Source organism: Hemicordylus capensis, chromosome 2 (genome assembly GCF_027244095.1).
Source record: "Hemicordylus capensis ecotype Gifberg chromosome 2, rHemCap1.1.pri, whole genome shotgun sequence".
In the NCBI taxonomy this organism is placed as follows: Eukaryota; Metazoa; Chordata; class Lepidosauria; order Squamata; family Cordylidae; genus Hemicordylus; species Hemicordylus capensis.
The window spans coordinates 113044219-113059146 of record NC_069658.1 but is presented as its reverse complement, the minus strand read 5'-3'; the positions used below and the strand labels follow the sequence as shown (position 1 = coordinate 113059146).

General features: G+C 43.3%; 1 protein-coding gene across 42 annotated transcripts in view; it reads left to right on the top strand.

The window, feature by feature from the left end:
* The window catches only part of PTPRD (protein tyrosine phosphatase receptor type D), a 1992390-nt gene extending 1983326 nt beyond the window's left edge, over positions 1 to 9064 (top strand). For all 42 annotated transcript variants that reach the window (XM_053297923.1, XM_053297924.1, XM_053297928.1 and 39 more), the window contains 2 exons: positions 657 to 792; positions 4900 to 9064. In XM_053297923.1, coding sequence (XP_053153898.1) covers positions 657 to 792; positions 4900 to 4968 — 205 coding nt within the window. In that variant the 3' untranslated portion in view covers positions 4969 to 9064. The remainder of the gene's footprint in view (positions 1 to 656; positions 793 to 4899) is intronic.
* The last annotated feature ends 5864 nt before the right edge of the window (positions 9065 to 14928 follow it).

Below are 14928 nucleotides of genomic sequence, written 5' to 3'. Positions count from 1 at the left end.
CCCCCAGATAATTCTAAATGTGACAGTTTTGCACTGTTAGCCACTCCCACTGCTTTCTAGTGTAGGGCAGGCCACATATGCAAGTATGAGGAGCTGGATAGATTGTGTCTCTGTGGATCTAATTTGTGGTCAGCTACTGATAATACTCGTCTTTTAACAGAGATAAGAACATGTTCTACCACCAGGCGATTCCTATTTTATGCAGATAGATTACTAAGGATTGTCATTTTCATGAAAAAAGAGCAATTCCCTTTCTTATGTGTCAACTATACTTATTGTACTCATTTCTTTCTTCTGTGTCAGCTGCATTCACAAGTTGCAAAATAACGCTTCTATTGTGGACAGATATTCTTAATATCAGTTGTGAAAGTTTCCATCACTACACATTGATGATTCTATACTGGGTCAAAAGATAAAATACCTTCAAATCAGTCCAACATTTTGTTATTTTCAAACATAAAATATCCAATATTTTATTTTCAACTCTATCTGAGCTTGTCAGAAAATAGATGAATTGCAATGCTATAGTTTTCATATAACAATGTTTTGAAATATCCAAGGTATGTGTACATATCATATACTGTATCTGCTGCTCAGCAGGCAATCAAATTCTTTGCTTTCCTTCTCCCCCCCATCCCCCCGTGTTAATACAACAGTGCGGGTGTTGGAAGAACTGGCGTATTCATAACCCTGAGCATCGTGTTGGAAAGAATGAGATACGAAGGTGTTGTAGATATCTTCCAGACAGTCAAAATGTTAAGGACGCAACGGCCGGCCATGGTACAGACGGAGGTGAGGGAAACAGCATTCATATGTCTAGATGGCTACAGAATAAGTGGGATTTTGACCAATAGATTATATTTTCTTACCTTAATTGATGTTATTTTTTATCGTGCAAGCCCAAAAGAAATAGCTGCAATTGGACTCTTACCTTACATTGAATCATGCTTGTGGTAGTGAAACCCCACCACACAGAATGTGTATATCAGATGGGGAGAGGGAGAGAGATAGAGATTGCTGTGTATTTCTACAGATCGTATTAATGGATTGACTGGTGAAATGTGGGGGGCGGGGGCAGAGTTGCATGTGTCAGTGTATGTGAATATGAAAGAAAACCATTTTGAATGTTCCTTTGAGCATCTCTTGCAGCTCTCACTCTAGCCTTCCTATCTCAGCAGACCTGCTTCCTCTCCCCAACACTCAAATAAAGCGCTCTTGGCAACCTCCCTCTTTCAGGAAGAACAGACAACTCTATTTCCTACCCTGTCACTCCTGCTCTTCCTCAAAAGTCTGTAATTTGAAAAATTCAGTTGTTCCTATGGCTTGGAAGAAGGGAGAGGAGGCTAGGGGGAAACCTGGAGTAGACTTCTCCTATGGTGGGGAAGAGAGTGAGGCTGTTCACATGCGCAGCAAAGACTGGACTTGGCTGCCTAAGCCCGATCTTTGCTGCACTTGTAAAGCACTGGGAGCTGTGTGGCTCCCGGTGGCGCAGTGGCAAGCTCGCTTAGGGAGTCTGCCCCTTAATCAGGGTTAGGGGCACAAGGGTGTCCTTAACCCAGGTTAGCTGATTGTGTGTTGGTGCCACATGGCTCCACATGGCATTCATATACCAACAGCCTCCCAGCTGAAGTCTTGGGGGACCCCACAATGCACCACACACTTGCATAATGCATTGTTCATCATCATCATCATGTGTGGTTATAATTGGTACAGTGCATTATGGGAGTTCTGGGGCCTCCTGACCTCCAAACCTCTGTGCGGCCAGAAGCAGCTGGCTGCCATCTGGGCAGGTGATCTAGCGCCCAGTAACAGCAGGGAGATTGTCTGTGGGGCAGGTAAGCATTTTGAGGCGGCTTCCTCCCCTCACCCCTTTTGAGTCCTTTCTCCCTATAATGAGAAAGATCTCAGTGTGCATTTTCTGGGCTCAGCCGTAGTCCTGGAAACAGATTCCTGGCCTGGGTTCTGCTACAAGCAGGGCAGAAACAAAGAATAAAAGCTGGCATCGTGAAAAAAGAGTGCAGTTGCTAAGTAGGGAAACCAGGAGAAGATTTTTTGTGTGTGGAGAAGGATTATATCTGGTTACACAGGACGTGGCAAGGGAGATGACAGTTTGGGGTGCTTTTTTGTTGTTTTTTTAAGTGCTGTCACTCGGACCCATGCCACACATTCTTTGTATTATTCTCAGTTCTTAGTCTGTTCCCAGAGATTTTGTTGTTCAGCAGTAAGGGGGATCAGGAGTGGAGGGAGGCTGCAGCCCCCTAGCTCAACCCCTTGTATCTGACATCAGATGCAGGGAGTGTTTAGCCACGGCCCCCACGTCTGATGTCAGATGCAGGGGCGTGGCTAACTCCCAGACACATCGTGGCCCTGTTTGGGAAGTTAGATCAGCCAGCGCTGCGTTTGCAGCGTGGTTGGAGCAGCTTTCCCTGGAGAGTCACTCCAGCCATGCTGCAGATGGCTGCTTTAACTCCCTAATGGGGCTGCACATCCCTGTATGGGAGTTAAATCATGCCCCCCGCATCTGATGTCAGACATGGGGGGCTTGTCTGGGGCACGAGGCGCGGCCCTTTAGGGGCTGCGGCATGGGTTCTTGACCCCATCTCCTCAATGGTGGCTCCGTCCGTGAAGGGGATAGCTCTGTATATGCCCATAGACATGACCTGGTACTGAAAACAGGTTCCAGGACTGAGCTGTGGCACATATAAAACCCTTGACAGGGATTCTCTGAAATTTAGGACTAGGGCCCGGGGATTATTGTTTGTTTTCTATATAAATGATATGAACTCATCACTTTTATGTGAATGGTATGATTTAGCCTTTTTGGGAGTGGCACAGACATGATTATTAATTCTGAACTGAAAGCACATGCCAGCTGCTTTGTAAACTTTATATGCCAGACTGAACAAGATTTTCCCCTCTTATCTGTGATGACAAATCAGAAGTGATTTTTTTCGCCTGCATTGAGATCTTGTAGTTGAAAACATGTATATAATCATGTGTGGATTGTGGCATGACAATAAATCAGTTTGTGCATGCATACCAGAATATACAGCTACGCTTTCCCACAAACTCCCCACATAGAACTAGTTTTCTGTTCTGGGATAGGGGGCAGAACCACACTGGTTCCTGTCTTCCCCACCTAAGCAGTTCCTTGCTCATATCTCCTATCCTTAACTCTATCATCAAAAAAAAAGAGTTTTCTTATTTTATCAGTGGCACTCTTAGGATCCCTGTCCTGCTTCGTAGTGAAAAAGCAGCAGAGTTCTTGAGAAGGAGGGACATCAGCAACTTGATGTAACTTGAGGGACATCAGCAATGAGTTAATGGCCACTGAGAAAATGGGGAAGAAAAGTGCCCCACTGCCTAGGCACAGGTGTTCTGTGGTGGTATCTAGGTGTGTGCGAGCCAGCCATTTGCGAGCCGACCCCCCCACACACACACACACACCTGTGCCACCTTCACTATTAGTATGACTGACTGACTGATTAGGGATGTCCTTTACTTGTAAAGGGGAATCCTCAAGGATTCCCCTTTACAAGTATAAGCGAGCTGGTTCTTTGAACCAGGGATGATCCGGTTCAAACTCAGACTGTCTCCCCACTTTGGGGGGCCGGGCCAGTTCAAATCTGGACTGCCCAAAACAGACTGGTGCAATGTTGAGCCCAGCTCAATGCGAGCTGACCTACACATCGCTAGTGGTATCATCAGTGGAGCAGAGTGGGCACAAAGGGGACATTTTGGAGGCTGTGGGTCGGGATATCCATAGAGATGAGCGTAAGCCTCAGGGCTGAAACATTTATTGGTATCAAATCTCTTCCTGCAAGCCCCTAGTTCCATACTAAGACTAGCATTTTAAACCTGCGGTTGGGGCTACTTCTCTATACCTTCTTATAACTAGACCATGTAACCTAACAATAGCTGTAACATTTTCAGCTCCTCTCCATTACAGTAGCAATGATGTCGGTCATTAATATATGTGCTGTTTTAATAGTCTGCTGAAATGTGCCATCTTGATCAGTGAATGACATTTTAGCTTTTAAAGTAAATCAATTTTATGGCTGGTGTTAAGAAACAACTTTTAATCCCCCCCCCCTTAAAATAAATTTTTTAAAGCATTCCTCATGCTCTGTTTTTAACATATACATGGGAAAATGTTATATTTATATATGACAAGCACTGGGGTACTGGAAGGTTGGCGGCAGCCCTCCTACTGCTGTTTTGCGACCTCCTGCCACCTACCTCTGGGATAGAGTGATGGATGGCGCTTCAATGTTCCAGTGGCAGCCATGCCCCTTGCACCAGATCAGAGGCATGCTAATGTCAGAGGCAGGGCTAGCATTGGAGCACGGCCAAGCCACCCACTGCAAGTCGTTCCTTCACTGGCTGGATGTTTCTTTTTTCTCTTTTACTCAGGGAGAGAGAGAGAGAGAGAGAGAGTGTGTGTGTGTGTGTGTGTGTGTGTGTGTGTGTGTGTGTGTGTGTGTGTGTAGGGGGCATCCTGGGCAGCACCCAAACATTGGTACTCCAGCAATACCATTTGCTTCCCCCCCCCCCAGTTCCATGGTGACTACATCACTGATAAGCACATATTTACAAATATGTTTGTACAGGTACACACGGCAGGATTCTTGGATTTCCCACAGCTTCTCACTGTGTACATGTAGTGCCAGATCCTAGTTAAGATGGGAGCCCTGGTTCCCACTGATGCAGATATTACTTTACACCATGGTTAAAGCCGACAGGATGAAGTAGCCAGGAATTCCAGAGAGGGGAAAGGGTATACAGAGCCCCCTTTATCATGATTACCTAGTTGGCAGCACTATGTCTGCACCACAGTTATAACTGGAAAACAGCACACAGATTTCTGTTAATCTTTCTTTCTCTCTTTTTTTCCCCAAGGATCAATACCAGTTCTGTTATCGAGCCGCACTAGAATACTTGGGCAGCTTTGATCACTATGCAACGTAAAAAACAAAAAAACCCTGACCCATCCTGGATTTTTAACTGCAGGCCCTTTAAGATCCAGAGAGCCTCTTCTGAGCCATACAGTGTGCTTGAGAAGTACTTCTTAACTCCTAACTAAAGACCAATTAGTAGGAAATATTAAAAGGAAAAAATACTATTCCAGGTGGACCAACAATTCACAGTTCAATAAACCTAACCAGAAACATAATAAAAGAATCCTGACTGGTTGAGGCGTCTGAAGGATTTCATTTTACAGATACCTCAAGGATTCAGCTTTGGTTGAAATAAAAGGGAAGAGGAAATTCCTGCAAAGAACCATCATCTTGTCCAGGATTGCATGATTGTTAACAACACTAATCTTGGGAGTACTGCAGTTCAGTGCAAGATGTTTATCAAAAGGCCAGTACTACCTGGCTCCTCTAAAAGGAAATGGACTCTTTGCTTCAACATATCCCCTTCCCACCATATTGCTCATAAATAACACTTTGGGGAGGGTGGGAGGGAAAAGGGCGAATGTTTAAAAAGAAAGTCCTTGATTTAGTTTTTTAGTATTGTAAAGATACTGCTGACCTGTGCTTCATTTTTAACTGTGTAAACTTTTTCCTTTTTTTTTAAACAAAAGTTTATCATTCAATGAAGTGAATTAAACAAAAATTGCATAACTGTCCTTTTTTTCCGTTTCAAAAGCGTAGATTTTTTTATGCTGTAGAACTGTTACCTGTAATATCTCGCTGTAGAAATGTTAAATAATTTGAAATTTTGCACATTTTTGTGCAACCCTATATTTATCTCCAGGACCACATTCTTATTTAGATATTACTTTTACATTTTGATTTTGATTATCTTTTTTTAGGAAAAGGAAATATAAATCAGTTAATCTACATATGGAACATTTTTGTTTTTGTTTCTTTTGGAATCAACAGGGAAGCGCAAAGTATAAAGCTGCTACTAACACACACACACACACACACATCTTTATAAATATGTATATTTCTCTCTGATTATCTCTCTATCCATCTACAACAATATACGTAGATAGATAGACAGAAATGCACATAAATATAAATATATATATACACATATCAGTTCTTCCATGACTTGGATTCATTGAAGCAGTGGGGGGGGGAGTCCAAAATGCTACTTTCAATCCATACAATATTTCTGAACATCTCTGCATTTTAAGGGTTGGTTTTGGGTTTGGGGTTTTTGTTTGTTTTGGTTTCATTTTTGAGGGGAAATGAGGAATGCACATCAGTGATACTTGAAACTCAGTCCTACCCCAAAATTCAGAAAGGACGGAAATCATGTGTACACACAGACACACATTATAATGTTAAAGCTTCCAGTGAAGTTTGGTATTTGTAACACCTTAGTGCAATAACAAACCATACTAAATATAGGAAGTGTGCATGTGGGAAAGGTCAGTGCATATCCCCTTAGGAGGGGAGAATCTTGTAATATAATAGTTGTCAAGATGTTTTAAAAATGTATTCACACATATAATTGTCTATAGTATATGGTAAGACATTTGCATTGATGATGTATAATGGGGCAAAGCCAAACTCTTATTGCTCTGTTAAATCAGAAATATTTTGTGGCATACAGCATTTGCTGGAAATGCTGTTGGGTTTTTTTTTTTAATTTTTGCATTTAGAGTGCCTTATATTTGATGCCTATTTTGATAGCATTTCTTCAAATTTTGGTTTCTCTGTATTTGCATTAGTTAAATTCATATTTCTCTGTTACTTCCCCCCCTCCTTCCATTAAAGCATTATATTTTCAGCACATGTACAAAGAGGTATTTTAACAATATGCATTCCTTGTGTTTACCCAAGTGTTCAATATTAATCACTGTTCATCCAAAGCAGTTGGGTAGTCAGGGGCCCTTCATCCAATCAGAACTCCCAGCAACAGGGACTACCAGTGTGTGGCTCTTTCCAAGCAGGCATTTGTAAACATTGCATTGGAGAGGAGACTACAGTATTGCCATGGTGAAAATAAAGGGCAGTTCTCCTAGTAACAAGAGCAGCAATTAGAAGGGTTCTGGATTCTTACTCATGCTCCTGTATTTCATTTGAAGCCAAGGCATGCTCACTTTACTCAGGTTAAGGGGTCCTGAGATCAGCTGAGTCAGGCAAGTCAACATAGGGCATACATTTAGGTGACACGCTATTTTTCCTTATGGGCCTCACAAGACATGGTCTGAAATGCTTTAAGGAAGCCATTTGCTCTTGCATTGGCCTGAATTAAGCCTGGCACCATGTTAGAAGAGAAGCGTCAAAGGAACTCCAGTAGGTGTGGTTAAGAATAAGAATAACCAGGATATAGTTAACTTCTCTTGAATTAGGTTTTCCCCCCCTCCATGTTTTCCATCACTACCAGAAATAATAAATATATTAAAAGACCAAACACTAGAAAGCATTCTATTTGAGCACTTTTATATAAAAAGACTTTCACAAGCGCAAAAATGGAAAAAAATTAAACGTATATATGTATAATAATAAAGTATTCTAGAAGGCTACCTCAGAATGAGATTCTCTAATTTACACCAGAATCGGAGAAGAATGTGCACTATATGTTACCTTTTATTTTTGATTTATTTCTGTCAAAAAAATATTAAAAGTGCCAGATTACGCAGAGAACTTGTGCTTTCAGCCAAAAGTACAGTCAACAGACACTCATGATTGAGAGAGAAAATTGCTACATTTTAGAAGCAAAGAGAAAAGGCACGTTGGCACAGAAACTTTCTGTTTTCTCAGTTTAGAACTTAAATGCAAAACTGGCAGTGTAGGCAGCAATACAGCCCCCCCAAAGAGAGGCACTGTTTTGCATGTGGGTCTGTGTGCACTGCAGGGTACATCAGTGGCTTGTTGCAGACTCTGGGGCCATGTACCTTCTGGGGGAATAGGAATGTGCACATCAGAGCCCCAAAGAAAGCCCTGTGTGGACATGCCTTAGGAAGGCCCATTGCTCATGAGAGCAATTAATCGATCAGGCCTTCTGTTCTGCAAAAATCTTTTGATTGTTCAAATACAATCAAATACAATATTCGACAAATCACTAGTGAGGGTGAACGCTTCACAGGACAAAAAAACATAATGGCCGCACATGTTCCCGTCAAAACTGCTATTCAGGAGTTGCTTCTAAAGAGAACTCTGTTCGAATCATTGATGTGCATTCCATTTCTGTAACTTTTCTGTGTAATGTTTCTCTTCTCTCAAATTCTACTTTTTAATTAGTAGATCCCATTATCTGCCATTTACCAAGCTCAGAATTTGATTTCATCAGCATAACCAGTACGGTGCTATTATTTACCTATGTATGTGTAGTTATGTATAATTTTGTAATTAGTTAACAATGGAGAAATAAGCAAAATATATAAAAATTATTTGTACAGAACTTTTATTTTAGCTCTTTTTTTAAAAAAAATGGTTTGCATGGTTAGACGTTGGTGAGGATGGCTGGGGGAAGGGAGGGGTCCTCTAGGGAGATTTGCACTTTCTATACCTTTGTACTATGCACTGCCCTATTGATTCTACACCCAATAGTATTATTACTTGAACCCATCTGTAAGAAAACTGCTTATGAAAATCCACTTGTGTGTATGTAAATAACACAAAACATGTTAAAAGAGGAGGGGGGGCGTTTGCAGGGGCAACAACGAAATGCAGGTTTCCCCCCACCTTTTTTTTTCTTGCCCTCCTTTTACGATTTTAATCCTTTTCTTTTGAGTGCCCTGATACTCCAACAGAATATCAGAAGGCTTCAGGTCCCGTCACCCATCTGTTACGTGGCTTTGCCATTCAAGCTTGGAGTGTCTTTACAAAGATAATACAAGTTGTGTTCTTTGCTCTCGTTTTGGATGCCTAGACTGAAAAATTTAAAAAAAAAATTACCTTGTAAAATGGCTTGTTAAAAAAAAAAAATACAATTACCTCTAATTAGTAGTACGCGTAAATGTTTTACAGAATGAAAGGCGTGCTTTTTATTTTCTTACTTCGTTACATTGGTGGCGAAAGAAAGTCTGTATGAAAATCAGTTCTTTGCTGACACAAGTTCCATTTGTTACAAATGAATTCTAATAAAAATGTCAGTGTTATGCAGCCCTGGTTGTCTTTTATTAATCCGTGCTTTCTGAAATCAAAAGGCATTTTGCCTAGCTTTTAAAATCTCTCGTTCTGTGAAATGCTCAAGTTTCCAGGACTAGGGATGTGCATGAATGGCTCAGGCAGCTGCCAGTGGAGTAGGAGCGGTTCCCTTAAAAAGCAGATAAGCAGCTCTTTACCTGCTCGCCTGCTGCCCCACCGCTTTTCTGTCAATGGTGCCCACTTTCCAAAAGGCCACACAAAGTTGCGGCACGGTTCACTGCAGCCTTCACGTGGTGTCGGCACACGGAGACTACAGCAAACAGTACCACAGCCACATGCACGCTTTTGGAGAGTGGGCGCCATCGCCAGAAAAGCAGCGGGGCTGCAGGTGAGCAAGTAAAGAGCTGCTTACCTGCTTTTAAAGGGAACCACCCCACTGAACCGGTTCAAACACCAGCGCTCGAGCTGGTTAGGTGCTTCCCAGAGGAGGCACCGAACCAGCTCGTGCACATCCCTATCCAGGACCAGGGCCGTCCCAACTACAACTGTCAACCCAAGTGATCGTTGGGACAGGGATATATTAAAGTCATCAATGAAGTAGCAATGCAATACAAGAGGTATGCCCCCAGATCTCTTGTGACCAGTCAAATATAGATTAAGACTGTGGTGAAATGCCTCCCTCCACTAATTTCACTGCCCCATTCTCTGGAGTCAGAATTGTGTGTAGGTCTTTTGACTTATTTTGCTGTGTGTGCGAAAGCACTGCTGAACATTCACCTTGGAGCTCCAGCTTCCAATCCCCACTCAGCTTACTGGGAGAAACTGGCACAGCCTAATTTACCTCACAGCCACCTAATGGCGCAGTGGGGAAACAACCTGCCTAGAGAGCAGGAGGCTGTTGGTTCAAATCCCTGCTGGTGTGTTTCCCAGAATATGGGGAACTCCTATATCAGGCAGCAGCAATATAGGAAGATGCTGAAAGGCACCATCTCATACTGCGCAGAAGACAATGGTAAACCACTCCTGTATTCTACCAAGAAAACTAAGCTCTGTGGTCACCAGGAGTCAACGCCTACTCAATGGCACAACTTACCTCACAGGATTGTTTTGAGGTTGTGTTAACCATATACACTATCCAGCTGGGGTGACTTTAGAACAACTAGTTCTGGGGAGCAATGGGGTGGCAAAGAACAATATTAGAGAAAATGAGGAGTTGGCTTTACATTAAAGTAAGGCAATGTTAGTTTACCACCTTAAGTGCTGTAGCAGGGAAATGCTTGACTAATAAGCAGAAGCTTGCTGGTTCGAATCCCCGCTGGTACTATATCGAGCAGCAGAGATTTAGGAAGATGCTGAAAGCGATCGTCTAATACTGCATGGGAGGAGGCAATGGTAAACTCCTCCTGTATTTTACCAAAGAAAACCACAGGGTTCTGTGGGCACCAGGAGTTGGAATCGACTTGACGGCACACGTTAATGTTAGTTTATTTACCATATTAGTGATTGCTTGCTTAAAATTTTCAAACTGATTCAGAAAATGGGCCAGGTTCCTCTTTGAAAATACTGAGGTCGTTCACACGACTAGGTCAACCCAGGCTAGTACAGCTCTACCCGGGTAGACCCAATCGTGAGAACCACTGGGATCAGTCCCAATCTCAGCGCTCCTCAGCCAGATAGCCCAAGTTCTAAAACCAGGCTAAAAGTCAGGAGGATGAGCATGTGCACCTCCTACCTCAATCCCAGCTCATGTGAGTGAGCAGGCTGCCAGCAGCCATACTCATCATAGAGCAACCTGGTCTCCAGGCATCCCCCCAATGCACCACACTGCTCACATGGTGCACTGTGGGTTTCTAGGAGGCCAAGTGTCCTTCCCACCCACTCTCCCTCACCACATTTGTGCTCACGTGGGTGCGTGAGGGGCAAAGCCCTGGTCGGGCTCCGGATTGTGTGGTGAGAAGGCAGGTAGGCTCCTGCTATCCCCCTCAAGCTGAATAAGATTGGTCACCTGAATGACCTTATTGATGATTTGACTGATTAAGTGCTGTCAAGTGGGTGTCGACTCTTAGCGACCACATAGATTCTCTCCTGGATGATCTGTTTTCAACTTGGCCTTTAAGGTCTCTCAGTGGTACATTCATTGCTGTCATAATCGAGTCCATCCATCTTGCTGCTGGTCGTCCTCTTCTTTTTCCTTCAACTTTTCCCAGCATTATGGATTTCTCAAGGGAGCTGGGTCTTTGCATAATGTGTCCAAAGTATGATAGTTTGAGCCTGGTCATTTGTGCTCAAGTGAAAATTCTGGATTGATTTTTTTCTATGATCCATTTGATTGTTTTCCTGGCTGTCCATGGTATCCTCAAAAGTCTTCTCCAGCACCAAAGTTCAAAAGCATCATTGCTTTTTCTATCTTGCTTCTATCTTGTCCAGCTTTCGTATCCATAGAGTGTCACGGGAAAAACCATTGTCTGATCGATTCTAGTCTTTGTAGGTGTAGAAACGTTACAACATCTAAATATCCTTTCCAAGACCTTCATTGTAACCCTACCTCCAACTTCAAAACCACACTCATCTTCTTCCAATCCAGCTTCTCTCAGTATATATTCAGCATATAAATTAAATAAAGAGGGAGAAAGTATACAGCCTTGTCTTGCTCCTTTGCTGATCTGGAAGCAGTCTGTTTCACCATGTTCCAGCTGGACTGTGGCTTCCTGTCCTGTGTATAGGTTTCTCATGAGAACTATGAGGTGTTCTGGGACACCCATTTTCCTAAGGATATTGTACAACTTGACATGGTCGACGCAATCAAAGGTTTTTCTGTAGTCAATAAAGCACATATTGACTTCTTTCTGGTATTCTTTGGCTTTCTCAACTATCCAGAGTGCATCAGCAATGATGTCTCTTGTTCCCCGGCCTTTTCTGAAACCAGCTTGATCATCCGGCATTTCCCTTTCCACATAGGGCTCTAATCTGCATTGGATGATCCTAAGCATTATTTGCTCAGAATGGCCTTATAGACTTTTTGAGTTAGGCCAAACCTTCCAGTCTACTTTTCTTTTCCCATCCAAGGCCATGGGTCTGGAAAGACTGGGGAGGGGAGAGAGGTCAGTTGAAATCCACAGGGGAGATGGCTCTGCATTACCCCTACACATAAGGTCTCGCCCAGCCTAGTTCCTTGCCAGGAAGGAAGCTACGGCATTGGCCTGCCTCCTGAGAAATTGGAGGACTTCTACTTCTCTGGCTGCACTGGCTTCTACTGCTTGTTCTGGGGTAGAGGAGTGAGTGAATGAGGCTTCCCTAAACAACTGAAAAATAATTAATCCAAGCTATAGGAACATAATATACCATGAGTGTATGGTCTGAATCTGACACTTTGCTGTAAGGTTTCTGACTGGTGATGGGGAGCAGGAAATATTATGGGCAGAGTTCCCGGTACTCCTTGCTACCCCTTGGAGACATCCCTGTTGCTCAGAGCTGCCTACAGGCATGATGGAGTAAAAGTATAATCAATCATTATATTATGTGGCAGTTTAAACTGTTTGTTATTGCAATCCCAGATTATCGATCACAACACTTTTAAACTGGTGAGCAACACACACTTTTATCAGCGATACAGTTACCGCTTAGTAGCTGCCTTTGACTTAGTTGTTTATAATAGAAATCAAATAAATAAATAAATGGACCACCCTTATGTGCCATTGTGACTAAATCTGTATGATCAATATTTGTACACATATTCCATTTTATTGTGTAAATACACTCTGGAATTAATCCCTCCCCTCCCCCCACATGAAGAAATACTTGTAAGCTGAACTCTGCCAAGTCTCCGCATCAACTTCAACCAGTCCTTGACCTTCTGAAGCAACCGAGCCTTGGTATCCAAAATCAAATGCTTTCGGAAGTTAATGATATTCTGCTTTCTGCTGAAGATGTTCATTCAGCAAAACTGTGTAAGCAGGCCTAGGGGACTTGTTATCATCTCTGGAAAATAGAGAAAATAACAGGGAAAGAGCAATGCCGATTTATGCATCTTAAGACACAGGTGTTTGCACCCTTCAAAAAGTAACACAGCCTGCATTTGACAGTTTGCGAAATGATGAGCCTGTGGCCGGGCCTAGGACTCACTAAATCAATATTTGCCATAGAGCTCCAAGGCCAAAAGTTTTCTAGTCTGGAAACGCAGATTCAATTACTGACCTTCAGCAGGAGCAGCAAATCTGAAACGAGCCCACTAGCACTTCACTGCTTCATTTCAAAGCACCTCTAAGAATCAGGCTGTGTCTTCTGCCAGCCTTATTCACCTGTTACCATCTGCCACTGTTAGAGGGAAGGGAGGCAGCAGCCAGGCATCCTGGGGATGTGTACGGAACCGGGCGGGGAAAATTCAAAGGCGGGGGTGATAACTTAGAGTTCACTTACCGCTCCCTCAGCATTTTCCCCGCCGGTAATCCGTTAGTAAAGGCACCGTCAGGGCAGCAGCATACCTCCCTGACACCCCATTCCCTCTTTGGCTGGAAGTATCTGGTGTGCAGGGCAGCAGGGAGGTATGCTGCCGCCCCAACGAAGCCTATACTAATGGAGTGCCATGTGGGGGGAGCTGAGGAAGGGGTAAGTGCACCCTCCCCCACCCTTAAAATTACCCCCACACACACACTTTTGAGCATTCGAACCACCCAGTGTTCAAACCTCTTCGGAGGCCCGTAAAAGGGCCTCCAAACAGGTTCATGTACATCCTAAGGTATCCATCCATTATGCCAGATGATCCTTCTCTAGTAAAGGTAAAGTGTGCCATTGAGTCAATGTCAACTCCTGGCGACCACAGAGCCCTGGGGTTGTCTTTGGTAGAATACAGGAGGGGTTTACCATTGCCTCCTCCCATGCAGTATGAGACGATGCCTTTCAACATAAGAACAGCCCTGCTGGATCAGGCCCATCTAGTCCAGCATCCTGTTTCTCACAGTGGCCCACCAGATGCTGCTGGAAGCCACAGGCAGGAGTTGAGGGCATGCCCTCTCTCCTGCCATTACTCCCCTGCAACTGGTTCTCAGAGCCATCCTGCCTTTTGAGACTGGAGGTGGCCCACAGCCCTCCGACTAGTAGCCATTGATGGACCTCTCCTCCATGAAGTTATCCAAACCAGGCAAACTCAGCCCTCAGCCATCTTCCTATATCGCTGCTGTCTGATATGGGTGCTTTCCATAGTCTAGGAAACATACCAGCGGGGATTTGAACTTCTGGCTTGCTAATCAAGTCATTTCCCCACCCCGTTCCAGTAAATGGCTATTGTACTCCATTTACTGTGAGCTATTTTGAGAGCCAATTTTGAGCTTAAAAGTGCAACTCAATTATAACCAATGTCACATTTTATTTTATTTTTAGTCAAAATGTCTCCACAAAGTTCCAGTTTGTCTGCTCTTAGAGTTGGGGTTCTGTTGCTAAATGGAGAAAGCATTATTTTTCACCACAAAAGCTTCCATGTGAGGCATTTCAGCTAATCCATTCCCCTCCATTCTATCAACTGATTTGTAACATTTGACCCATGACTTAACCTCTGATGCTTAAACCTGCAGAGTACTCCACACCAAACATGAACAGAGCTGCTTGTGCTTAAAGTCTTTATCTTCACACACTGAAATCACTTCTTCAGTTCTCCCAGTGAGGTTGTAACTACAACATACGTTTGTGTCTTTTACCTGCAGACCATAAGTAAAGATCCTGATTTAAAACAAAAATCTTTAGTTGGCTCATTGTTAGGGAAGAATTTTGAGAAGATACTAGACTCATGAGTTCTTTCCCCAGTCATCAAGAAATACAGCTCATCACTCAGGCACTGGCCTCAATGCACCAGTATCTGGAATGGATTAAGATAACTACCTGG